Source organism: Phascolarctos cinereus, unplaced genomic scaffold, assembly GCF_003287225.1.
Source record: "Phascolarctos cinereus isolate Bilbo 61053 unplaced genomic scaffold, phaCin_HiC Scaffold_2;HRSCAF=192, whole genome shotgun sequence".
Classification (NCBI taxonomy): domain Eukaryota; kingdom Metazoa; phylum Chordata; class Mammalia; order Diprotodontia; family Phascolarctidae; genus Phascolarctos; species Phascolarctos cinereus.
In genome coordinates this window covers 230580759-230606491 of record NW_027555625.1, presented here as the reverse complement: position 1 = coordinate 230606491, position 25733 = coordinate 230580759, and the positions used below count along the sequence as shown (strand labels likewise).

Here is a 25733-nt window from a genome sequence, read left to right as displayed (position 1 = left end):
TCGGAGATGGATGACGGCCAGAGGTGACACCTCTTCACGTTATTCAGAATTGTAGCTGCCTGTCCTCTACTGCCCAGCTTGCTTACCCAAAGCAGAGGCAATGTTCTCTTGGCATCCTTCAGGGGCCAGGTAGGCATCTGTGGTGAGGGCTTCAAGGTGAGGATGAGGCCAGGCATCTGCCCCTGCAGAACTCTGACCCTGGACTTCTGTTCCTTGTGGTCTGTTTGGAGGCTTCTGGTTCTGGTCAGTACTAAGGAAGAAAAGGAAAGTCTATAGAAACTTCTCTTGTGCTATACACTGATGTGAATTCTCCCTTCTTGAAAATAACCTTTTGGCCAAGTGGCTCAAGTGATATTTGTAGGGAAGAAAGGGTAAAAACCTAGGCCTAAAGAACAGAAATTTCCTCGCTTAGGGTTTGTATGCACACAGGTATCCAGCCCAGCTCTGTTCCCCAATGCATTCCATGGCTGTCTAGTAACTGGTGACAAGGTCACTTTTCTGCTAAGTTTGCTTCTCTGAAGGAAAATGCTTACCCTTTGTAGAGGCAGATTGGTATGGTAGAAAGAACTGAAATCACCCCGAAATAAGGGGATTTGAGTTCATTCTTATACAGCCTTTGATGCTTAACGCCTAAGGATAAGTCACTTATCCTCCTAGGGCCTCAGTTTCCTTATCTGTAAAGTGAATGGAGTAGGACCTTATGTTCTTTCATGTCCTTTCCACCTGTCTGTGGCAAAACAGACCTGTCTGGATGACTACGTGGGTGGATAGATCGATGTATAAAGGCAGAGCCTTAACCCTGCTCCCTTTTTATAAGTTGCGTGTTCCCACCAAGATATTGACAGCTTTGTGATGTCCCTAGTATAGGACATTACAAACTAATCTGCCCTTCGAGAGGTGAGGAATAAGGGTGTGTGTGTTTTTGCATTGTACGTGCTTTGAATGACTTAACCTTGGTTTTCAATGCCAAGGCTTCTATTCTCAGTCAGTTCTAAGGAAGAAAAAGCAAATCTAGAGAATTCCTATCTGTTAGGCCTTTCTTAGTCCTTGTAAGCAATAGAGAACCAAGAGGTCAGGATCACTTGGCACCTCCGTCTTATTCCTGTGAGGTTATCTGTGCCATGGTTGAGTCCCAGCTCCCTGGCTATTGCCTGCATAAATGTGGTTGTTGGGGCCCCTTCTAGGTGCTGCTTTCAGCTTTTGAACCACCTAGTACATTGAACAGAGTCAGGAGACTCAGGTTAGCAGCTTGGCTGTGCCACTAACTCACTGTGTGATCTGAGTGAGTGATGGGATTAAGTGACATTGAAGGTCCCTTCCAGCTTTGCATTCTGTGCGCTTGTGGGGCTCATGGCATCCAGTAGTGGTGATGAGGTATCATAGGGCATATCTCTTGACATGTCCATGGCTGAGGCTTCCCAGCACCAAGTATAATGTCACAGGGTGGAAGCTGTCTTCCCTTCCCCATCTCCCTTGTTCTGTGTCATTCTATGTCATTGCCTGTCTCGTAACTTGCTCTTCCTAATGCAGACTTTAAACAGAAGGAGGAATGTCCGATCCGGGGCCGGAGCATGATCCAGATAAGCATTCAGGAAGACCCTTGGAACCTTCCCAACTCCATTAAGTCCTTGGTGGACAACATCCAGAAATATGTGGAAGGTTTGTGCCCAGGGTGGGTTGGGGGGTCATGGGAGGGGCAATGAGGAGACCGAAACAATTCAGCAGGAATTGATAGTTGCTTCTTTGGTCCAAGTGTACCTAAACCAATGCTGTGGTCATCCTGGTGATCCTGGAGGATGAAACTCTGGGTGGGACAGCTTGGCATATGCTCCTTTCTTGGACAGAAATGGTCAAGTGGATTCTCAGGGAGTTCTTCCTGTCAATATCCCTTCATATCTACCTTCCAGGACATCACAACAATGATGACTGTAGCCCCTTGGATGTCCAAAGATCTCAGAGCACTTTGTGTGGTGTAATGAAAAGGGCACTGGACTGGAACTCAAGAGATTGCCCGTGGTTCTTATTCTGGTTGTGCCATCTGCCAGCTATGTGATCCTTGGTTGAGTGAGGGAGTTGGACATCCATCATCCCTGAGGTCTTGTCTAGTTTTGGCAGTCTATTGTCCCATGCCCTTTTAGTTTTAATAGCATTCTGTCTTCTTTGTTGTAAGCCCCTTTCAGGTTTGATGGGTTCCCCTCTAGCTCTGCCATCTTGTATTCTAAGGTCTCTTTCACCTCTAAAAATCTGATTCTCACACTGTCTTTATGAGGTTAGACAGGGCAGGGTGGACCTTATTTTCAAGACTTTGAATTTGGCCACATGTCTTTCTACAGTTTAGACCATCTTAGGAGCTTAGGCCTCTCTCAGGTCTAGATTCTCTCAAAAGAACAAGTCTAAGCATACTGTCTGTTTGTGCCTTGTGCCCTTCCTTTTGGACCCCAAGGCTTCTGGTTCCAGGAAAAAAAGTTTAAGATGGTTGAAATTAGTGGAGGTTTTCTGTTTGGATCTATGCCAGGCCTGTGTCTCAGAGAGCACAGAGATTTTCAGGCTATAGAGAAAATAGGTGTCTGTGTGTCTGTGTGTGTCTATGTGTGTAAATGTTGGAGGCAGCTAGGTGGTCCAGTGGATAGAGTAGGGGGCCTGGGCGTAACTATGTGTCAGTGGGAAGATCTGGGAAATGCTATTAGACATATAGTTTGCCTAAGAGTTCAGCAGAAAATCTGACAGTCCACCATGTAGTTCTTGGGGATGAGACACAGAGATGGGAGCTAGATGGATTTGGGTCTGGACAAATGACCAAAGAGCAGTCATTGATGATGAGTCGCTATCACCTTGGAGATGGACTTCTGTGGTAGAGTGTCCCAGCAATTTGTCTTTGACCCTGTATTCTTTAAAGGTTCTGTTAACGATTTCAGTAAAGATAGAAAAGGCATATTTATCAAATTTTTCAGATGACAGAGCTGAGAGACAGAGCCGGCACACTAGATGACCAGCTCGGGATCCAGAAGGAGTCAACAGGATAGAAAAACGGGCCAAATTGAAAAAGATAAACGTGAACAGAGACTATGGGGCAGTCCTATATTGGGACTAAAGTATAATACAATACAGTATAATACCATATAACATAGCATACTATAATATAATAGTAATATAATGCAATGTAATATGATATATAATACATTATAATACTATGTAATATAATCTGATGTAATATAAGATGAATGAATGAAAGCGCTCCATTTGTAAAAGACTGGGGGTTAGTGGACTGTAAGTTCAACATGAGTTAACATTTCTACATTCAATTCAATTGAACAAGTGTTTACTAAGTTCGTACTATGTTGGGCATGCAGAGAAAGAAATAAAAATTGGTTATGCCCTCAGAGAACTTACCTTCTATTTACATTCTATTCTGGGATAAGTAGGGAGGCATGGAGGGAGAGAAAGGAGAGGAGAGGTAGAAGGGGGAGCGAGAGAGAAGAGAGGTGAGAGGGAGAGAGAAAAGATAGAGGAGAGAGGGACAGAGAAAGGAAGGGTGAAGAAGAAAGAGAGGGAAGGGAAAGGTAAAAAGGGAGAGGGAGGAAGAGAGGGAAAAGAGAAAGGAGAGAGAGAATATTTACAGTCAAAGAGAGCTGTTGAAAGGCATCTTGTAGGAGATTACACATAAGCTAAACCATGTAGGAAGTTAGTGATCTAAGAAAGTGCAGGTAAGTAAGGGGGTAAGTTCTAAGCCTCAGGCATAGCCTGAGATGGTATGCTGGGTTTAGAGGACTGGAAATAGCACTGTTTTGGCTGGAGCATAGAGTCTGTGAAGAGGTGAAATGTGAAATGAAGCTGGAGATGTAGGCTAGAACAAAATTAGGAGATGTTTTAAATACCACGTTTGCTTTTTGTCCTAGAAATAATAGGGATCCATGGAAGATTCTTGAGAAAGAGAGTGATATATTTGGACATGAATTTTTAGAAAGATGATTTGGTTATTTGGATGGAAGATGGTTTGGAGAAGGGAGAGATTGCCTCCAAAGCAGTTGAGTCTTAGGCTGTATTTGGAACATAGGACATGATAGTCCTGATGCATGTTCTCTGTCCTGGTCAGAACCCATGAGCATTATGTTCATTTCTGTGTACCACATTTTAGGAAGGCTATGGACAATCTGGAGAATATCCAGAGGAGTAGGATTAGGATAGTGAGAAATCTTGAGGCCATCTCTCTCTCTCTCTCTCTCTCTCTCTCTCTCTCTCTCTCTCTCTCTCTCTCTCTCTCTTCTCTCTCTCTCTCTCTCTCTCTCTCTCTCCTCTCTCTCCTCTTGTCTCTCTCATCTCTCTCGTCTCTCTTTTAATAAATTTTTAGGCAGTTGGGGTTAAGTGATTTACCCAGGGTCACACAGCTAGTGTCAAGTGTTTGGTCTGAGGTCGGATTTGAACTCAGGTACTCCTGACTCCAGGACTCGTGCTCTATCCACTGTGCCACCTAGCTGCCCCCATTTTTTTTTTAGGCAGTTGGGATTAAGTGACTTGCTCAGGGTCACACAGCTGGTGTTAAGTGTTTGGTCTCAGGCTGTCCTGACTTCAGGGCAGCTGCTCTGTCCACTGCGCCATCTAGCTGCCCCTCAGACCATCTGTTAAGAGGATCCATTAAAAGAACTAGGAATGTTGAGCCTGGAGAAGAAAAGACTCATGATAACTGTCTTCAAGTATCTGAAGTATTATGATGGGGAAGAAAGATCATACTTTGCTTGCCTCCAGAGACCATAGCTAGCGAGGGGCAGTTGTCTAGAATTTCATGGGGGAAGGCTTGATCTTGATGTAAAGGAAAACTTCCTAATAATTAGAACTCTTGTCCAAAAGTGGAACAGCACTGTTTTGGGAGATAACAAGGCTCTTCTCACTAGAAGTCTTTAAGCAACTTCATTGATTAGGAACGTTGCAGAAGAAATTTCTTTTTAGGTGCAGGTTGGATTGAATGAGCTCTGAGACCCCTTCCAGATATCAGATCCTCTGAGTTGGTGCATCTCTCTGAACTTGTGTGTATTTATGTGTCTGTATCGTGCCTTTGTTTGTATCTGTGTGTGTCTGAGAGAGAGAGAGAGAGAGAGAGAGAGAGAGAGAGAGAGAGAGAGAGTGTGTGTGTGTGTGTGTGTAAAAGATTATGTGTGTGTGTAAAAGATTGTGTGTGTCTGAGATTCCTGTGTACTACAGAGGAAGCTAAATCAAGTCAATTCAGCAAACATTTCTTAAGCATCTGCCATGTGCAGACGTGTTCTGTGCTGGGTGATAAGGATACAAAGATAAAAAACGGCGTAGTATCTGTCCTCAGAGAGTTTATAATCTAACTGGGAGAAGATAGCAGGTACACAGATAAGTACAGTACAAGGTGGGCTGTGATGGGGCAAAGGAGAATTCTAGGCAAAGTGCTCAGGGGAAATTTGAGGAGGGAAGAGTGCTTCCTTCTGGTGCAGTCAAGGGAATCCAACAAGGAGGTGACACCTGCCTGAATGGAGTCATGAAGGAAAAGAATGCTCCTATGAGGCAGCAGTAAGGAGGGGATGTGTTCTAGGCAGGGATGACTTACGATAATGCACAGTTATTAATAGTTTCTTACCAAGGCTGGGATTATATCTTATTCTTCTTTGTTTTCCCCACAGCACCCAGTATGGGACCTTGCACATAGTAGGTGCTCAGTAAATGTTTGACGAATGAACTAAATTGTAGTATCTGTGTTTGTATAGGGATAGGGACTGAATGTATGATTTCATTGGTATAGGGAATTCCTGGGTGAGAGAACTCCCATTACCAATGCAGATTGGTTCCTTCTCTGCAACTTTAGAGGCTTAGAGAATTTCCTTGAGAACTGAGAGGTTAGGTGACTTGTCTAAGGTCTCATAGCCAGCATGTGTCTGGATTTGAACCCAGACCTTGTTGGCTTCAAGGCTGGCTCTGATTCTACTACGCTATGCTGTCTCTCATCTGTCTGTGAAAATCATAAAATATTTCAGCTGGAAGATGTGTGGGTATGTGGGGGAGGAGGAGGAGGTAAGGGGCAGGGAGCTGCTAGGAGGTATGATTTTGCTTCTCTGTTATTTGAGCACCATCCCTGGGAAGACTCCCTCTATAGACTCTTTCCCATTAACCCTACAACCCTAGGCCCAAGTCTGGGTGGGGACTTTGTGGGAAGAACTTTCCTGTAGCTCCTCCAGGGAAAGGAAAACTTTGGGTGTGAGAAGGTGGCTGAATTGGCATCATGATGCTTATGCCCAAGGCAGTTCCCACTTTGCCTCACAGCTCAGCCCAGAAACAGTGAGGCCTACTTTGGAGACTTGTAATGACCCAGTTGGAACAAGGGAGCAGTTTTCCCAGTCCAGAGAAACCTCCTTTAGTGTTCCTTGGGGTGGGTGCCTGCTTAATAACTTTCCTAGCATCCTTCCCTTTCCCTCTCTCTCTATAGATCTGACTATGTCCTTATTGCCCGTCAAGTAAAGGTCAGAGCCTCTGCCTGTCATTCAAGGCCCTCCCCATCAGGGGCCACCCTGCCTTTCCAACTTCATCTCATAACACTCCCCTCCATGTACTCCCTGTTTCTGCCAGAAATGATGATTTTGTCCCCAAAACACACCTCTCTCTGTGCTTTAATTCACACGGTGCCCCGTGTCTGTGATGCCCTCCTTCCCCACTTTTTAAATTGAATTCTTAACTGCCCTTCCTTTCATGAGTATCTGGAATACCCCCAGGATGCTTTTCTTGATAAAATTGCCAGTAACCGCATAAATCTTTGGAACTCACATGTATCTGTCATGCTACATTGTGTGTATCTTATTCCCCATTAGAGTATAAGCTTCATAACGCCAGGAATGTGTCTTATCTAATCTTTATATCTCCCCCTGTGTTGGGCATAGTGCTTAGATCTGCACCTAGATCCTTAATAAATGTCTTGTGTATTCTATTAATACTGTCTAAAATTCTTAGAACTTCATTCTAGAGCCTCAGACCTCTGTTGGCATAAGGTTACGATCTTACCTCCCTTTTCTCTTTCCTTCTAGATGGGAAGAATCAGGTGTTGCTGGCATTGCTGAAATGCACAGGTAATGGATTGGGGAGGCAACATGGTCCAGTGGAAAGGGCACAGGAGGTTCTGGGTTCAGATCTCATATCATATATTCACCTTACTCCTCAAACATTTATATCCCAGGGTAACTGGGTTAAAGTATACTCCAAGGGGAGGCTAGAGGGGAGAAGGCTATCTCCAAGGTTGACCTGTGGGAGATGGGGATGCTGGGAAGGATTTTGCCTTGTTGGTATTTTTGGTGAGTTTATAGACTGACTGTATGTATGTTGTCCTTTGGTGTTTTTTGTGAGTAGTGGAGCCTGATTCCTCCCTGCCAAGCCTCAATTCATCACCCTATCTTTCATAAATGAAATGCAGCCTGTGGGCTGCATGTGGCCAAACATCAGGTTTTCAGTTTCCTGTGTTTCTCATCCAGGGCTTGGAGAAGAGAGAACCACCCTCTTGCTATCTGATACTCCCTCCTCCTGTTGCTTACAGGGTTTGATTATGGGCATTTCTCCACCTCTGGCTGAGCAGCCTCCTAACTCTCCCCAAGTATACTCCTTCCAAGGCTCATCTAAGAGCATCCTGGTCCGTCTCTGAGCTAACATAGCAGCCCTGCCTGCTATAGAGCCTTCCTCCTGAAGTTCAGCATTCACTGTCAGAAACTGGAAGCAGTAAAGTTTCTGAGAAGAAACTACCCTAACTCCCAGAGTTGTTGTGAAGATGAAATGAGATATTTGCCAAGTGCTTATTAGCGCAAAGCCCGACACATAGTAGACGCTTAATAAATGGAAAGGAATAACTTTTCCTCCTTTCCTTGGACCCATAAAGGAATTTCCTCTGTGTTCATAGTTCAGAATATGCCAGGAACTGAAAACCCCTCAAGGATGGCCCACAGGAACAAGAAAAGTGTCAAGAGTCTGCCATACCCCTTTGTTGTCTCTCTCAAAGTAAAATTGAGAGCCTGAGTACCATCATTAGATAGGTATAGAGCCCTCAGGGCTGTACAGGGCCTGCTTCCTGCCCAGATGGAGTCACTGTATCTGGAGGCCCTTGTGGTGGAACAACATCAGGTCAGTTTAGCGTGCTCTCTCTCTCTCCCCTCGGGCAGATACGGAGCTGCAGCTGAGGCGGGACGTCATCTTCTGCCAGTCTCTGGTGGCCGCCATCTGCACTTTCTCTGACCAGCTGCTTGCGGCCCTGAGCTACCGCTATAACAACAATGGCGAGTATGAAGAGAGCAGCCGGGACGCCAGTCGCAAGTGGCTAGAGCAGATCGCGGCCACCGGGGTCCTCCTCCACTGTCAGTCCCTGCTGTCCCCCGGTGTGGTAAGAGCCATTGATTGGCTGGAGGGGCGGGGTTGGGGCATGGAGCGGCCGGAGGATGGGCCCCACTCAGCTCTGAGAGGCTTTCCCCGCCTGAGATACAGAATGCTTGGTGTGGGTTACCAAGGAGAACCTGCAATTTACTTACAGGTCAGGGGGTTCTAGTCTTGGCTCTGCTGCTGACTAGCTCTGGTCCCATTTTAGAGAATCATTTTAGAACTGGAAGAGAAATTAGGGTTCTTTGATAGTGACCTTCCTCTCTCCAGCACTGAGGAGCGATGACCCATCTTCTGTCAATGAGGAAGAATACTAGAATTTGGAATGTGAGGACCTGGGTTTGAAACTCAGTTCTCTCTTTTCCAAGCCAATTCAACAAGAATTAAGTGGCCTGCTTTGTGGAAGCTTGGTGGTAGAGTGGATAGAATGCTGGACTTGGGAGTCGGGAAAACCTCAAATCCTGCATCAGACACTAAACAGTGTGACTCTGAACAAGTCACTTAACCTCTCTGTGCCTCAGTTTCCTCACACGTAAAATGGAGGCGTTGAAATGGATGGCCCCAAGATCCTTTCTAGCTCTGAATCTCTGATCCTGTAGTAGCCAATATGCTAAACATTAGGTTATATACAGAGACAGAATTTGAAACAACCCTTATCCTCCAAGAGTTGATTTTCTACTGGGTGGGTTGCTAGGTAGGGAATACAACATGTAACCATTTTTACACGGTACTTTGATAAGTGAAGAGAGTGTTAGTAACTGGAACAATTAAAGCGTTGTTGGGTGACTGAGCAAGTCGCTCCCTTGACTCTCAGTTTCCTCATTTGTAAAATGTGGGGTTGGACTAGATGACATCTCATGTCCCTTCCAGCTCCATATCCCAGGGCCTCCAGTTAAAGGACAGTCACTGTCTCTACAAGGCCTTCCGTTCCATGATTGGATAACGCTGGTTGTAGGAACATTCTTCAGATCTGCCACCCTTCTCTGCTAGGCCCTGCATCTGCTCTCCAGAGCCGAGCATCCAGCCAACACAAGGGTGGCCCTTCAGATATTGATAATATTTATAAGACTTTAGAGGCATGAGGGACCCTAGGCCCTGTGTTACAGAGGAGGCAGTTGATGCCCTGGGATGTGAAATGACTCACCAGGCATCTTCTACTGAGTTAAACTGTCTTATTCACAGGCTTTACCATAATTAATTATTCTTTCATCTGTGTAGTCTGTTATATTTTTGAGGTACTGCTTTTCCAGCCACGATCTTCACTGATCTTTACAACCTAGTGTGGATAGGTGCAGGAGGGCGTTATTGTCTTCCTCGTGCCCATTTTACAAATGGGGAAACTGAGGCCTAGGGAAGGTAAATTCACCTAGCAGGTCATTTGTGGGGGGGAGGGGCAAATCCTAGAACACAGGGCTTTTGACTTACAGTCCAGTGACCTTTCTCCTTCACCGAGGTGACTCACCAGAAGGCATTTGAGTGTTTTCCTACTAACATAGTAGAGCAGTAGTACCTTTTGGGTGTGGGTTGTGAGCAACCATCATTATTTGCCATTGTGAGCATAGACCTATCCAGGCATTTGTCTCTGAACCATGTTTCTTCTTGTGACCTTGACCAACTGATCTCCCCATCAGGGTCTTTGCTTCCAGATCGAAGTATATAATGTTTTCACTTTATTTTTCTTGTCTTTTTTTTGGTAACATGTCTCTTTATGGAAATATGTTTCGCATGATTTCACATGTATAATTGACATCATATTGCTTGCTTTCTCAGTGAGTGAGGGAGGAGTAAAAGGAGGGAGAGAATTTGGAACTGCAAACTAAAAAAAAAAAGTCAAAAATAAATTTTTGTGTTTAAAAAAGAAAAAAGTGGAAGGTGTCCGGCCTCCCTAGGGTCCCTCATAGCTTTAACATTTTCTGATTTTCTTATTCTCTCCTGACCTTTTCCACACAGTGAGTGTAATGCCCCACCTCATTTTAATTTCCATACTGTATTTCTGTGTTCCCCTTTCTTTCCTCATCTCCTCAGGGAATGTTGGTGCCTCTGACACAAACCACCAATAGTCTTGTTTTCAAGAGGCAGGTTGTGGGCACAGGGAAGAGGGAAATGTATAGCTTCTGTTGTTTACTGAGATAGTTTAACATTTTTGTGGAGAAACATCTTTGGCTTATCTGTGAAGTGGGATCGTGCTGCCCTCTGCTGGTGAGACACTGCATGCCATGGACCAAATCAGACCTAGCCTCTTCTTTTTCTTATAGCTGGCAAAACAGGTTTTAGAAACAGAACCTCTTTGGGTCTCTGTGTCCTCATCTGTAAAATGAAAAGAGCTTTTACTAGATGACATGCAAGGTTCTTTCCAGTTCTAAATCTGTTGTCTTTGTCTTTGGGTCTGGAAGGCACCTAGAAAGTAGAATCCCAAAGCTAGGTCTTCCTTAGGGACCATCTAGTCCGTTGTCAGAGGAAAACCAGTGGCAGATGGTGCTGTCCAAAGCAGGGTGGATCTGTGTTCATAGGAGCAAGCACAGAAGACTGAGTCCTCCAGTGTGCCATTTTCTGACTCTGAAAGAAGTTTCTAACAGCTCTTCCTTTCTTCATTCATTCTGTAGAGGGAGGAGCGCATCATGCTAGAAGATATCCGGGTCACTTTGTCAGAGCTGGACAACGTCACCTTGTCATTTAAACAGCTGGATGAGAATTTTGTCACCAGTAAGTGTTTTCTGGTTGTTTTCCCCTGGCTGGGAGAATCATGTCCCTTGGTTTCTAACTTGGGATTCTCCGGCTGGCAGAGTCCCCCAGAGGTCATCCTGTTTGTCCCTTGGGTTGTAAGATTAGAGCTAGAAAGAGTCTAATCTCATTTTACAGAGGAGGTGATTTGGGCCTAGAGATGTTTAGTGATGTGCCCGAAGTCACACAGGTAGCAGGGGAGGGACCCCTGTTTTGAACTTTGGGGCTCTTGCAGGTATTCTTTCTGATCCACCAGCCTGTCTCTCCTCCTGCCTCAAAGCATGACAGGACCTTACTTACTTGCCCCAAGCTGATGGGTGTGCATCTTCTTCTTCCAGCAAGGAAAGTGTGTAACTCTCTCCCATAGTCATGTGTCTGTCCTGGTCCAGCCTCCAGCCCATAACTAACTGAAGTGGAAACAATGGTGGCTTTCCCTTGGATGAGCAGCACCTGCCTCACTGCAACCTAGATACCTCCTTTGCTCCCCCACCTGTTCATTGGTGCTTGCCATGGTTAGACTTTCAGTCCTTTATCTTAGGGGTTCTTAATTGTTTTGGTGCATTGGATTTCTTTGGCATTCTGGGGAAGTCCACACACTCCTTCTCAGAATTATGTTTTTTAATGTGTTCCATCTCCCTGTCCCCTACAAAAAAGATTCAGGGGAAAAAGGAAACATTAAAAATAACAAGGTCACAAACCCCAGGTTAAGACCCTTTAAACTGAATGATCTTTAAGGTTGCTTCCAACTCTAAAGAGTCTAAAGCAGGCATTCTTAACCTTTTTAATGTGTCATGGACCCCCTTGGGCAGTCTGGTTAAGCCTGTAACTCCCTTTCTTAGAATAAATTTTTTTTTAAATTCATAATTGGAGGAAATGCTAAATTTCAGCTAGCTGTTAGTAAAAACAATGATGTATCCCACCCCTCCCCCCAATCCCTCCTCCACCAGTCTAAGTTCATGGACCTGTGAAGGCTTTGGTCCATGTCATATTTCAAAGCGCTGCACCCTGCTTATGCTCCACCCCCCTCCCCACCAAAGGATACTCAAAGTTTGTTATTCCTTAAGTGTTAATGAATTCTTTTCTGAGAGCAGATGTTCAGAGAGTTAGACTTTGTGGTCACTGGGTACTAGGGATGGGAACATATGAGAGTAGAAAGAAAGGAGCTTTGAGGTGGGGGAAAAGCATGGAAGTATAAGCCTAATCAAGACATGAGCATAAAACTGGCCCCAGGCCAGTGCTGCAGAGAAGCATTGAGGTTCTAGGTCCAGTAAACCATGACAGAATCTCTGCCCAGGGCTCTAGGCTACGGAAAGGTACTCTCATTCACTACAGAGGACGTAATGGAAAGACCGATGGTCTTTGAGTCAGGAGACCTAGGTTCAAATGTTGGCTTTGCACTTAGTAGCTATTTGACTTTGGAGAAGTCACTTCCCCTCAGTTTCTTATCTGTAAAATGGGAGTAATGGTCTTTATGCTGCCTGCTTCATAGGATTTTTGTGGGGGGAAATGCTTTGTTAAACCTGTACACCATGTAGAAATTTAAGTTTACTTTTCCCAAAGAATGGACACCAACACTAAGATGCAGCATAGTATAGGGGAAAGAACATGCTAGCTCTGGAGTGAGAGGACCTGGGTTCAAATACAGCTACCTGTATGTGACCGTGGGCAAGTTACTTCACTTCCCTGGGCTTCAAGTTTCTTTTTTTTTCCCCCTTCCTTTCTTTTCTTTTCTTTTTCTTTCTTTTTTTTGCATGAGGCAGTTGGGGTTAAGTGACTTGCCCAGAGTCACACAGCTAGTCAGTGTTATGTGTTTGAGGCTGGTTTTGAATTCAGGTCTTCCTGACTTCAGGGCTGGTGCTCTATCCACTGTGCCACCTAGCTACCCCTCAAGTTTCATTTGTAATATGAGAGGGTTGGAGTGGATAGTTTTTGAAGTCCCGTTCAGCTCTAAAACTATAATCTTATGACTAGACAGAGGCTACTTGCCCTGGGAGGATGAATCCATCAGTTAGCAAATTTTTTTAAGTCCCTACTGTGTCTGAGGCAGTTGGGTACAGTAAGTGTTGGGTAGAGAAGTATGAAAATGACATCGCCCCTGCCCCCATGTAGCTTGTGCTCTAGTAATCTGTTTCCCTAACTGTAAAAAAAATGGGGATAATAATAGCAACGCTGTGCTGCACCCCTCCCTCCCCCCCAGATTGTTGTGAATGTCAGATGATATTTGTAAAGTGTGTAGTAGGGGCTGCATAAAAGCTATTTCTTGTTGTTGTTGCTGCTATCGTTACTATTATTATTTAGCACACATGGGGGATGTCTGGGACTGTGATGGGGCTATAGGGCAGTAGATTTTCAATCCCTTCCCAGAAGCGATGATGAGTGTCCGTTTGATTATTATTCTAAGCAAAACATGTGGCAGTGGATGTCAGCGTTCGTGTGGCCGCAGAGCACGTAGTAAGATGTCTGCGCTGGGTAGGCTCTGGGGTCCTGTTGAATGGTTCTCTGGGGTGTGAACCCTGGTCTGGAGCCAGCTAGTTATAATGGCTAAAAGTAGAATCCTTTAATTGCTTCTTTCAGTCTTGAGGACAACCATTCTAACCCTCCCCTCCCCATTTTTTTTTCTGTCTCTCCAGACAGTCATGTCTTTTACCACATTGAGGGCAGCCGCCAGGCCTTGAAGGTCATTTTTTACCTCGACAGCTATCACTTCTCCAAACTGCCCACCCGACTGGAGAATGGGGGCAGTTTAAAGCTGCATACGGTCCTCTTCACTAAAGGTATGTGCCGTGGCAGGGGCTGGGGGGAGAAGTGGGGAGGTAGGACTCATTCCCAGTGTACTGAGGCCTGGATCTCATAGCTGCTTTGGTTCTTCCATAGCCCTGGACAATCTGGAAGGGCAGCCACAAGCCGGGGGCTCTACCACCTCACTCCTGGAGGAGCTGCAGCAGGAGATCAACGCTCAATCCCTGGAGAAGGTCCAGCAGTATTACCGACGCCTCAGGTAGCAGCTTCTCCTGCCCTCTTTTCTCCACCCAGGGGTGCCGCTCTGGCTGCTTGGGTTTCCCCAAGGCAAAGGAGGTTGAGGGGCCCTTGGAGGGTGGCTCAGAGCAATAGGAAGCAGAGTAATAGAGTGGGTAGGACTTTGGGACATAGGAGATCTGGATTCTCATGTCAGATGTACCACTTCCAGGGTGACTCCTTTGCCCCTCATTTTCCTCCTTTATAAAAATGAGTAGTACGAATTAGATCATCTCTTAGGGTATTTGTTGGCTCTGACATTCTGTGTCCCTGTGATGTGACCTAGAGGCAAGACAGGGTGGGAGTGGGACAGACCTCCAGCATGCTAGGAGGCAAAATCTGCCTTCTAAGCATCAGCTAGATCCAGGTTCTAATTCAGTGACTCATGGTGTGGATCCCTTTCAGGACATTTTACCTGGAAAGGTCCAACCTGCCCACAGATGCCAGCGCAACAGCGGTGAAAATTGATCAGGTAACACCCTCCCTCTGGGCTCTCTCCCTTCCTCTTGCCTTCCTATTTTCTTCCCTCTCTCTTACAGATTTCTGTCAATTTTTAATGTGTCTATTTTATTTCTCTGTTCACCACTAACTTCCATGAGGGTCAGGGACTCTGTACTTCCATAAATATTCCTTGAGCGCCTGCTTTGGGTGATGTAAAAGAAGGATCAGTCATGGTCCTTATCCTCAGGGAGCTTACAATTTTTTTGAAAAACAAGACTTGTATAAATGAATACCCAAATATTAGTACACTAAAAGATATGATCAGGGGGTCAGAATGTCTGGTTTGGGAAGTCAGTGTTGATGAGTGGTGGCTAGAGTTACCAGGGAAAGACTCCTGGAACAGTGGGTGAAGGCGGGAAGAGAGGGGCAGAATAAGCGAAGGCACAGAAACGGGACTAAAGCTGGCTCGTCTCACTGGGACGGTGGAAATAGTACAGCCTAGTTGGAGTGGAAGGATGTGAAAGGAGTAGTGGGAGATGAGGTTAGGTACAGGGGGAAGTCCTTGAAAACCAAGGTAGGGAATGGCACTGGGTCAGAATTTTTGAGCAAGGGGTAACAATTGAGCAAGGTGCCATTTTAGAAAACTAATGTGGGGTATGTAAGTGTGGTATCTTGAATAGGGAGAGACTGGAGGCAGGGCGATCCATCTCTGAAGAGCCGATGCAGTAGTCCAATCATGAAAGCTTAAACAACGAGGCTAGGGTCAGTAGCCGTAGGAATGGAGAGAAGAGGGATGGGTATGTGAGGCATGATGATAGAAGTTGAAACATTATGATACAATTAGAGCGTTGGTTTTGGAATTGGAGCATCTGGCCTTGAATTCTGGCTCTGGGACTTACTAGCTGTGTGACCAGAGGCAAGTCACATCCGTCAGAGCCTCGGCTTCTGCATCTGTAGAAAGAGGATGTCGAACCAGGTGGCACCTGAGATCTTTCCCAGCTTTGGAGCCTATGAAATACCCTATGAAATAAGAAAGGCTCCATAGGACACGGTCATAAGTCGGGTTCAGGAAAACAAGGGTCAGAAGTCTCGGACTTCAGAAAAAGCTCAGTAACTCTCTAACTACTTTGCAGCTGATCCGTCCCATCAATGCCATGGATGAGCTGTGCCGCCTGATGAAGTCCTTTGTCCACTTGAAACCTGGCACCAGTGTGCCCAGTGCAGGCCTGCTGCCCATCTCTTCTGAGCTCTGCTACCGCCTGGGTGCCTGTCAGGTTACCATGTGTGGCACTGGTATGCAGAGGTGAGCACTAGCTGCCCCATCTCCTGCCTGCCACCCCCCTCATCGCTCATGGGAGATAGGACTACTTAAGTGGACCTTTTGTCCAGGAGTATGTTGCTCCTGGGACTTAAGAGATGCCTTTCGGCTTAGATTCTTATTATCTAGCCGAGGCTGAGATTCTTATAATAATCTAGCCACTGCTCAGATTCCTAAAATCTAGCCACTACTTAGATTCTTACAGTCTAGCCAATAAACCAATAGCTTATGCATGGTGGAAACTTTAGAGGAGGTGCTCCTGGAAATTGTGGTGGTTATAATAGGAGGGGAAATATGCCCCAGCATGGTTTTGGTGGTGGTGGAGGAAGTGGAGGAATTGATTATCCCTATCCTCGTGGTCCTGTCTTCCCAAGCAGAGGGGGTTATTCAAACAGAGACAACTACAACAGAGGTGGAATGTGCAACAGGGGGAACTACAACCAGAACTTCAGAGGCCGAGGAAACAATCGTGACTACAAAAATCAGTCTCAGGGCTACGACCAGTGGCAGCAGGGTCAATTCTGGGGTCAGAAGCCACGGAGTCAGCATTATTACCAAGGATATTATTGAATACCCAAATAAAATTGAACTGATACATGTTTCTCAAAAAAAAAAAAGAGATGCCTTTCAAAACAGCTTTCTCCTCCAAATCTCTTAAACCTTGACATTTTCCATCGCTGGAAACAGTACACTGGCCTGATTCTGATGCCAACACTTCCAGCAGGGGGATTGGGGGCCGAATCACTTTACCTGAGTTTCAGTTTCTCTAACTGTAGAACAGCATTAGTAATACTCATATCACCTCCCTCATAGGGTTGTTGTGAATCTTAAAGCTGTAAAGAAATGTGAGCAATTATTGTTATTATTTTGGGAGGTGGCAAGATTCAGTGGAAAGGACGTTGGACTGGGTGTCAGGAAACCAGGTGGTCACTGACCCCCTATATGACCTTGGAAAAGTCTCTTCCTCTTTCTGGGCCTTAGTTTCCCCATCTAAAATCAAGGATTTGACCAAATGATCCAGGTGAAGCCCCACTAGAATGTAGAAGGCTTGGTCTACCTACTGTGCTGTTCCCAACTGGAGTTGGGGTTGTGGAAAGTCCACAGAGGTAGATGCAGGATCCTTTATGTATTCCTCCCAGGCCATTGCTGGGGGGAAAGGGGGCAGGAGGGGTACTCCATCTGTGTCTGTGTTCCTGAGAGATCACATGAAGGTCCCTGCTCTGAGAGATTCTCATCGACCTCTCATCCTTGTCCTGTTCCCAGGAGTACCCTGAGTGTCTCCCTGGAGCAGGCAGCCATCCTGGCTCGAAGCCATGGGCTACTCCCTAAGTGCATCATGCAGGCAACAGACATCATGAGGAAGCAGGTAAGACCCTAGGCCTGGCAGAACAAAGTCAGGAACCAGGCTTGGGCACAGGGCAGTAACACAGAATTGCTTAGGGCTTGAGTCAGATGTGCTCAGGCCTGGATTATTCACTGTCAATCTCTCTGCACATGGATTGTGTTGCTACCACCAGCTATTGAGAGAGAGAAGTAAAAGAGGACCAGTGGGAGACTAGCCCCACTTTAGGGCCGCTATCATTTATTCCCACTCCACCAGACCTGACTCATCCTGAGGGGAGCATTGTCAGCGTTTCACAGGGCCATGATTCACCACTTAGCTCACTCCCTGCCTATTTGAACAGTATCATTCTGTTTTTACCTAGTTTGGGCCTTGCCAGGCTGTCGTCTTTCCCCCTCTACCCCATCCAATAGTTCTAAGGTTGATGCTACCCAGCCTCATCTCTCTCTCTCTCTCTCCTTTCCCCATCCCTGCTCTACCCTCTCTTCTCCCTTCTGTTTTCTCTTTCACCCTCCAGGGACCCAGGGTGGAAATCCTGGCAAAAAACCTCCGAATCAAGGATCAGATGCCTCAGGGAGCACCTCGGTGAGTACTGTGTGGAATAGAACATTCCCCTTCTTCAGGGAAGCAGGCCATTGATCAGTATTAGCCATTGGTCAGAGCCACCCACTCAGCCTAATAGGACCAGCTTACATGTGCCATATTCCCAGAGACTGTGTTTGAATACCATGTTTGAGTGACATCTCTTCATTCATTTATTAACATGAAATATTTGCTGGATTAAGCCAAACTTTCCCCACATTTCTCTGTATCTGCATCTTTGATCTCACTGTTCCCTAGCCTTAGAATGGTCTTCCCCCATCTCTACCAACATCCTAAATATCATTTCATGAGAGCAGTGTACTTAAGAGTCAGAAAACCTGGGTTCACATTCAGGCTCTGATACTTACTACCTCTGTGACCCTGGGTCAGCTACGTTAGCCTCTCTGAGGCTCAGTTTACTTATCTGTAAAGTGGGAATAGCAGTCCTGGCCCTATCTTCCTCATGGGAATCTTATGAGGAAAGTGCCTAGTAAAGCTTGGAGCAATATCATAACAACGTTATCCTCTTCCTGTCATCCTCCAGTTTCTGATAGGTGCTCCACAAACAGATATTTGTTGAATTGAGCGTCATCCAGTGAACAGGGCCCTGTACTCTAGAATGAGATGGATGCAGAGGAGGGTGCCAGGGAGCAGTGAGGTCATTTGTGTCTGTGGGTTACCCTTTGATCCCTGGTGAATGTATCTCTTCCCATTCTGTTCCCCAGGATCTATCAGCTGTGTCAGCCACCTGTGGATGGAGACTTGTAAATAAGAAAGGACAAGAACCCTTGCTTTGTTGGAGACCCTGGAAGTGTTCAGCAGAGAGCCAACCCTCAGGACCTTTGGCATACCTCACTCCCCTGTTGGCAAACCTCGCCACTTGCCAGGGTACAGGAGATGAGAGCCCCTGCCAGGAGCCTTTTCCTAAGACAGGCCAGACTACTTGAAAGCTGCCTGGTCCCCCTCCTCATCCCAGAATCAGCCCCCATACCCATCCTTGTCTACACACCTGTGTGTGAGGCCATTGCTTCTTCTCTTGGACATAGCTGGTTGGGAGAGATTGCAGACCTGGCAAGTACAACTGGACTGGGGCTGGGTGTCACCATTCAGGTGCCTGCAAAGGACGGTGGTCACTTGGTGCAACGGAGAAGCAGAGCCTTGTCCTGCCACTGACCAGTCATCTCAAATGTGGTTGCTGTCCCTAACCCCCTTGTAATCCTGAGCGCCTTTTATCCATGGAGCTGTTAGGGTCATTGGGCCAGTGGCTTGGAGTCATCAGACCCCTCTTGGAAGACACCAGTTTCTAAAATGATCAACCTGCACTTTTGAAACCCATGTCTGGCACAAATCTTGGGTTTCCTTCCAATATGAAAAGAAATATTTATTCTGGAGCTCTTCGCCATCACAGATCCCCCAGAAAGAAGCTCTTTCTATGCCTAGAGCATAGCATACATTCCGCAATCACTGCTTGTCATGAGGCTCCTTTCCTTAGAGTTCAGGGGTAGGCACTAACCCTCCCTTACTGATGCTGTCTCTTACATTCTTCAAAGCCAGTCCTGATTGATCTGGTTGGCATTAACAAGCCTGAAACGAGGATGGAAACCAAGGCCACTTGATAGTCTGGTCCATTGGACTGTACCCATTTTCCCCATAATGGCAGAAGAACTATGTTGTACCTATTTATGTGGAATGACACTTCTGGGTTTTTGGGTGTTTTGTTTTTTTATTGTGTGATTATGTATTTGAGATTTTAAATTTTAAAGAAAGATATATTGTTTAACATGGGACCAACACGATGTAGCTTTCACATTTCCCAGTTCTACTAAAAACAAAACTAAGTGATTTGAAAATGAAGGTTTTACTTTTTTAATACTAGGATTTTAGGAAGACAGAGTTTTATGTGAAGAACAAAAGCATCAGGTGCCTCAAATGGATTTGTCTTCCCTCACCGCTGTATCAAAATGGTTTCAGTTTATCAGTATTAGATAGAATGCCACAACTTTATTTGAGAGGCAAAAATGGATTAAGAAATGCCTGGAGTATCAGCTGTGTGCTTCTGGGAGCAATGTGATCGGTGAAATCTAAGCATCTTTTTAAAAATTTCAGCAGAGGGCATGCTCATGGTGGGGCTCCTCCCCCCTTCCCAAACTCATCTTCAGATCATATCCTCTGACATCTCAGTCCTGGTCAGGCCATAAAGCAGGTTGAGAAAAGCATGTTTAGGAGGAGAAAGGCTTCCTAGGTGCTCTTGTTTTTATTTATTTTGAATTTGAATTTGCCTTGAATAGGGTATTTGAGGCCCTTGGTTCAGTCAGCCAGCTAGCCAGGAAGATTCCCAGAATTGAGGAGCTGTCCACTGTCCTTACTGTTCCCACTGCTGCCTTCCCACCTTCAAGGGAGCTTGCTCCAAATCTGTGGCAAACTAGCTTCGTGAAGGTCTCGACAAGGCAATTGTCCTTTTTAATAACTCTTTCTGCAGGGTCTGAAATGCTGAGGCTGAGTGAGAAGGAAAAGTAAATTTTCCATTTCTTTAGCCAGTGGCCAAGATGAACAGTGTGGGGTCTGGAGGTTGTCCTTGGGGTCTCAGGTCTTGCCTCAGTCATTGCTTGGAACATGTACAGACTTCTTGATTTCTCAATGTTGTCTTGATGGGGTGGGGATTGGGAGGAAAACACGTCCTTCATTTTCCAGCACTCACTGGGAAACAAGTGATGGCCCTTTCTCCAGAGAGAAAAAGAGAGAGAGAGAGAAAGAGAGACCATCCAGGTTGCCCACCAGAGTGGGCATGTATTTTTTTTTGGGGGGGAGATGGTTGGGTCTCATTGGACTGGGAGCAGAGGTTGGCTCTCGAGAACATGAGCTTTGTGCACTGGTTTACATGGACATGTACATAATATTCTCATTAAATTCCTGATAGATTTTTTATTATTAAAAGTTGGTTTATATTATAAGGAAGGAGGCCGTGATTTTCATTGGAGCTGTTCTCTTCTTTGGGAGTGGTTGATGACAACTCGTCATGCTGGGCAGACCCAGAGCTGCATGGAGTAAAAACCATCAGCAGACGTTCGTCGTGGAATCGGTTTATTTGTGAATCAGATGAAGCATCCCTTTGTTGTCTCTCCAGACTTTGAGGCATCCATCTCCTGGTTGTCCAGCGTCCCTTACTGAAACATGAACCCCTTACTAGAGCACCATCTGATGGACCTTTCCTCTTCATTGCTATCAAAAGTTAACAAAAAGAGCATTGGAATAGCAGGAGGGAGGGAGACCTGAATTCATAACCTAGCTCTTTTACTAATTTGCTTTCTGCTCCTGGATAAGTCGCATCTCTCTGGTCTTGGTTTCCTACTTTGTAAAATGAGGTTGGATTGGACGATCTCTTAGGTGCTTACCTGCTCTAAATTCTGTGGATCTTTTTACTACTAACACCATCCAGTTCTGTGTTTGAAGCCCCATTATGATGTTATGTATTCAATGTTCTGTCATATTAATGCAACCTAAGCATTGAAAGATGTGATGACAGTGGATAAAAATGTAGCCCCAGAATCAGGAAAATGTCACTTAACTTCTCAGTACTGTTAAGCAGTTGTCTAAGATTTTGCTCACCAGAAGTTCCCTATGGAAAGGAAATTGCAAATCTGAACCTCCTTCCCCAAACACATACACATACATATGTATATACATACATGCATACATAAAGATATTGTGTTACTTTTTTTTGATGGCCATGTCAGGCTGGTTTGGATTAGATAAGAGAGCCTTTTAGCTCTAAATCCTCTGAATGATTGATTCTTATTGATCTTAGAGTTTACCAAAGCACCTAGGTCTTTTTTTTCCATCAGCTGTTACCTAGCCATGCAGATTATTCTTGAACCCAACAATAAGATAGTATCCCTATTAAATTTCATTTTATTAAACAAGATAGGTAGGTGGCTAGTGGATAAAGCACTGGACCTGGAGTCAGGAAGACCCCCAAGTTCAAATCCTGCCTTAAACACTAGCTGTGTGACCTTGGGAAAGTCTCTGTCTTTCGCTGTAAAACCTCATAGGGTTGTTGTGAGTGCTTTGCTGTATAAATGTAGGCTATTACAGCCCAGTGTTCTAGTTTGTTGTGATCTTTTTAGAATCTGACTTACCCAGTGTATCAGCTATCCCTTTTAACTTTGCATGACCTGGAAATTTGATCTATGCCTTTACCCGAGTCATTGAAAAATGCCCAATAGCACAGGACCAACAGTAGTTATTTGGGGCACTCCACTAGAGATTTCTCTCTAAGGTGACATGGGTCCATTAATTACCAATATTTAGGCTTGGTGATATAAACATTTCTTAATGAACCTAAACTCTCCATCCCTTCCTCTTCATAAGGATGAAGCAAGAGGCTTTTTCAAATGCTTTTGTAAAGTCTGGGTTCTACCTTTATGTTAGGGTTTTGAACCTGGGTTCCAAGAACTTAAAACCTTTTTCTTGACTAGTTAGATAAAATTGGTTTCTTTCGTAATCCTATGCATTTTATTTTATGCTTTTTAAAACCATTATTCTGAGAAGAGGTGCGCAGGTTTCACCAGACTGCCAGAGGAGTCCATGAAAGAAAAAGGTTAAGAGCCCCTACTCTATCATGCCTACTGTAGCAATCTTTGGAGAACGGATGGGGAAGGAGTTCAGTTGTAGAGTTAGCCTGGCTTCTTCCACCTGGGCTCTAGCCTGAGACAGAACTAGGTCACTTTCTCTGCACAATTTGTCTGCCATTGCATGCCTCTATCCACCCCCAATCCCCTACAAAGTCTTCGTCTTCTCTCCTCACTACTTTTCACTGCTATGAGCATCCCTTCCCTTGAGGTCCAGCAGGTGGCGATGATTCCTTTTGTATGACCAGCAATACTCTGACTTCTATGTGCAGAATCCAAAGAAGCAGCAAAATTCCCTCTCTGTTGTGACTGCCCTGGTCAGAAAGGGAGGACTAATCCCTCCTCCCCAGAGTCCAAGAACTGTTCCTTACATAGAATGATAGAACTTTACATCTGGAAGAGACCTTAGAACATGACAAAGTCAGAGCTAAAAAGGTCCTTAGAGGGGCCAGCTAGGTGGTGCAGTGGGTAGAGCACTGGTCCTGGATTCAGGAGGACCTGAGTTCAAATGCGGCCTCAGACACATAACACTTTTAACTAGCTGTGTGACCCTGGGCAAGTCACTTAACCTCATTGCGTAGCCAAAAAAAAAAAAGGTCCTTAGAATGATAGAGCTGAAAGGGACCATGTTCTAACAAGGAATGTCAGTGAGAAGAGACCCTATAATTTGTAATATTAGAACTAGAAACACCCTTTGAACCTAAAATATCAGAGGTAGAACACACCTTAGGATATAGAGCATTGACTATTTGAGCTGAAAGGGATTGTGGGACCATTTTGGCGGAGGAGTCTGAAGACTGAAGAAGAGGAAGTGACTCCATAAAATTATCGCATTCTAGGGTACACAGTGAATTAGTAGCAGAGCTAGGATTAGAACCCCTATCTTTAGACTACTATGCTTTCAGTTTGAGGATTTAAAGACAAACATACCTCAAATAGGGGCGGGGGCAAGGCGAGAGAATCTCAACCATGGTTCCCTTTTTTGAAAAGGTAAAGAGGACTTGGTGAGGAGCAGCTGATCTAGGACCTACTTCAAAGCCATGCAGATCACGCAGGGGGCTGGGCCCTGTGACATTAGTTAGGAGTGGTGTCCCAGTATTACCTGGAGACCTAGAGCAATTGTTCATCGTCTGTGTGCTCCCCAGTCTGTCCCTGTCTTTAACAGCTAGCTTGTCCTGAGGGGAGTTTGTGGAGAGGATGGGAACTTTGGGGCCCCTGAGAACAACACCCAGGAAACTAATGGGACAAGCTCATGACACAGACTGACATGTCAGTATACCCCTTTGGCTGAACTCTGTGTTGTCTTTCCATCAGAAGCTGTAGCCACAGCCTCTCAGAAGGGATTTTTAGGAACTCCTTGATGGAAAATGAGTTGATGGAAGTCAGTAATATTTTTGAAGGTGAAATTTATTTAGTATTTTATTTTTCCCCAGTTACATGGAAAATTTTTTTTAACTTTGATTTCCAAATGCCTTCTCTTCCTCCCTCCAAGTCAGTAATATTTTTAAGCATCTCCTCTATCTCTAGAAGGGTAGGTGGTGCAGTGAATAGAGTGCCTGGTGTGAAGTCAGGAAGACATCTTCCTGAGTTCAAATCTGGCTTCAGACACTGACTAGCTGTGTGACCTTGGGCAAGTCACTTTATCCTGTTTGCCTCAGTTCCTAATCTGTAAAATAAGTGGAGAAGGAAATGGCAAACCACTCCAATATCTTTGCCAAGAAAACCCCAGATGGGATCACAAAGAATCGGACATAACTGAAAAGCAACTGAACAATAGCCTCTATCTCTACTTCTCAGAGTTTGGAGCACAAGAGGACTGGAGAGATTGGAGCCAAATACTGATTCCATCATTTGGTAGGCCTTTGGCCTTATGTAGCTTCCTTCTAGACCTCCCTTGTGCATCCACACCTCTCTAGTCATGCTGTCTCCACCCAGGCTATCATCTCCACTCTCTACAGAGACTCTACCCCAGCAACCACCAGGGGCTTTAATAAACCAATTTTGGCCTTCTGTTTCTCAGCTTCAGGCCACTATGGAGCTTCCCAGCCATTGCTATTGGATATGTATTCATCACCCTTTTCCAGCTCCGTTTTATGTGTGGTCTTCCCTCATTAAAATTTAATCCTCTCTGAGGGCAGGTACTTTCTTGCATGTTATTTTTGTTCTCAGCCCTTAGCCCAGTGCCAAGAACATAGTGGTTAATAAATACATTATTCTGTAGAGGCACCTACTTGAACCCCGTGGTTCAAAGGTGGGATGTAGAGTTTCTTTTTCAGTCTCCTTTGCTGCATCTTTGTCCAAATCATGCCCTCTAGTCATAGGTATCCCTCAGGGTTCTGTCCCAAGCACTCCTCTCCCTCTATACTACTTCACTTGGTGATCTCATCAGCTCCCATAGATTTAATTACCATCTTTATGTTGATGATACTCAAATCTACCTGTCCTGCCCCAGACTTTCTGCTGACCTCAAATCTCATATTTCCAGTTGCCTTTCAGACATCTCAAATTGGATGTCCAATAGACATCTTAAACTCAATATGTCCAAAACTGAACTGATCTTTCCTCCTAAACCCTCCCTATCTCCTAATTTCCCTCTTACTGTAGATGGCTACACCATCCATTCCCTTAGGCTTGAAACCTAGGAGTTAGCCTTGACTCCATTATCTGTTACCATCCGTGTCCAATCTGTTGTCAAGGCCTGTTGATTTCACCTTTCCAACATCTCTCAAATACACCTCTTTCTTCTTACACTGCCACCACTTTGGTGAAGTCTCCATCACCTCACACTGTATTGTGATAGCCTGCTGATGGGTCTGCCTGCTTCATGTCTCCCTATTCCAATCCATCTTTCATCCACCAAAGTGATTTTACTAAAGCACAAATCTGACCGTGTCACTCCACTCTTACTCAATGAACTCCATTGGTTTCCTTTCAGTTTCAGGATCAAATACAAAACACTCTGTTTGGCATTTAAAGCCCTTCATAACCATTATTTTTTTCAGTCTTCTAAACCTGACTCCCTGATGGAGCCAGTGACACTGGCCCCCTGGCTATTCCATGAATAAGATAACTCTATTTCTCAGTTCCAGGCATTTTCTCTGACTTTTACCCATGCTTGGAACAGTCTCCCTCCTCTGCCCTGACTACTGACCTCCCTGGTCTTTTTTTACATCCCATCTGAAATCCCAACTTTTGTAAGAAGCCTTCCCTGACCCCTCTTAATTCCAGCACTTTCCATCTGTCGATTATCTCCTATTTATCCTGTATATAGCTTGCTTTGTCTTCTACATTTGTTTGTATGTTGTCTTTCTCATTAGATTGT

General features: G+C 45.1%; 1 protein-coding gene across 1 annotated transcript in view; it reads left to right on the top strand.

Moving 5' to 3' along the window:
• Window positions 1-20734, top strand: part of PREX1 (phosphatidylinositol-3,4,5-trisphosphate dependent Rac exchange factor 1) — a 236144-nt gene extending 215410 nt beyond the window's left edge. Inside the window, 11 exon segments of the mRNA XM_020984168.2 lie at window positions 1531-1659; window positions 7035-7076; window positions 8154-8371; window positions 10968-11067; window positions 13716-13859; window positions 13960-14083; window positions 14506-14572; window positions 15675-15844; window positions 17123-17225; window positions 17719-17786; window positions 18509-20734. Of these exon segments, the coding sequence (XP_020839827.1) occupies window positions 1531-1659; window positions 7035-7076; window positions 8154-8371; window positions 10968-11067; window positions 13716-13859; window positions 13960-14083; window positions 14506-14572; window positions 15675-15844; window positions 17123-17225; window positions 17719-17786; window positions 18509-18551 (1208 nt within the window). The 3' untranslated portion in view covers window positions 18552-20734.
• Window positions 20735-25733: the final 4999 nt, after the last annotated feature.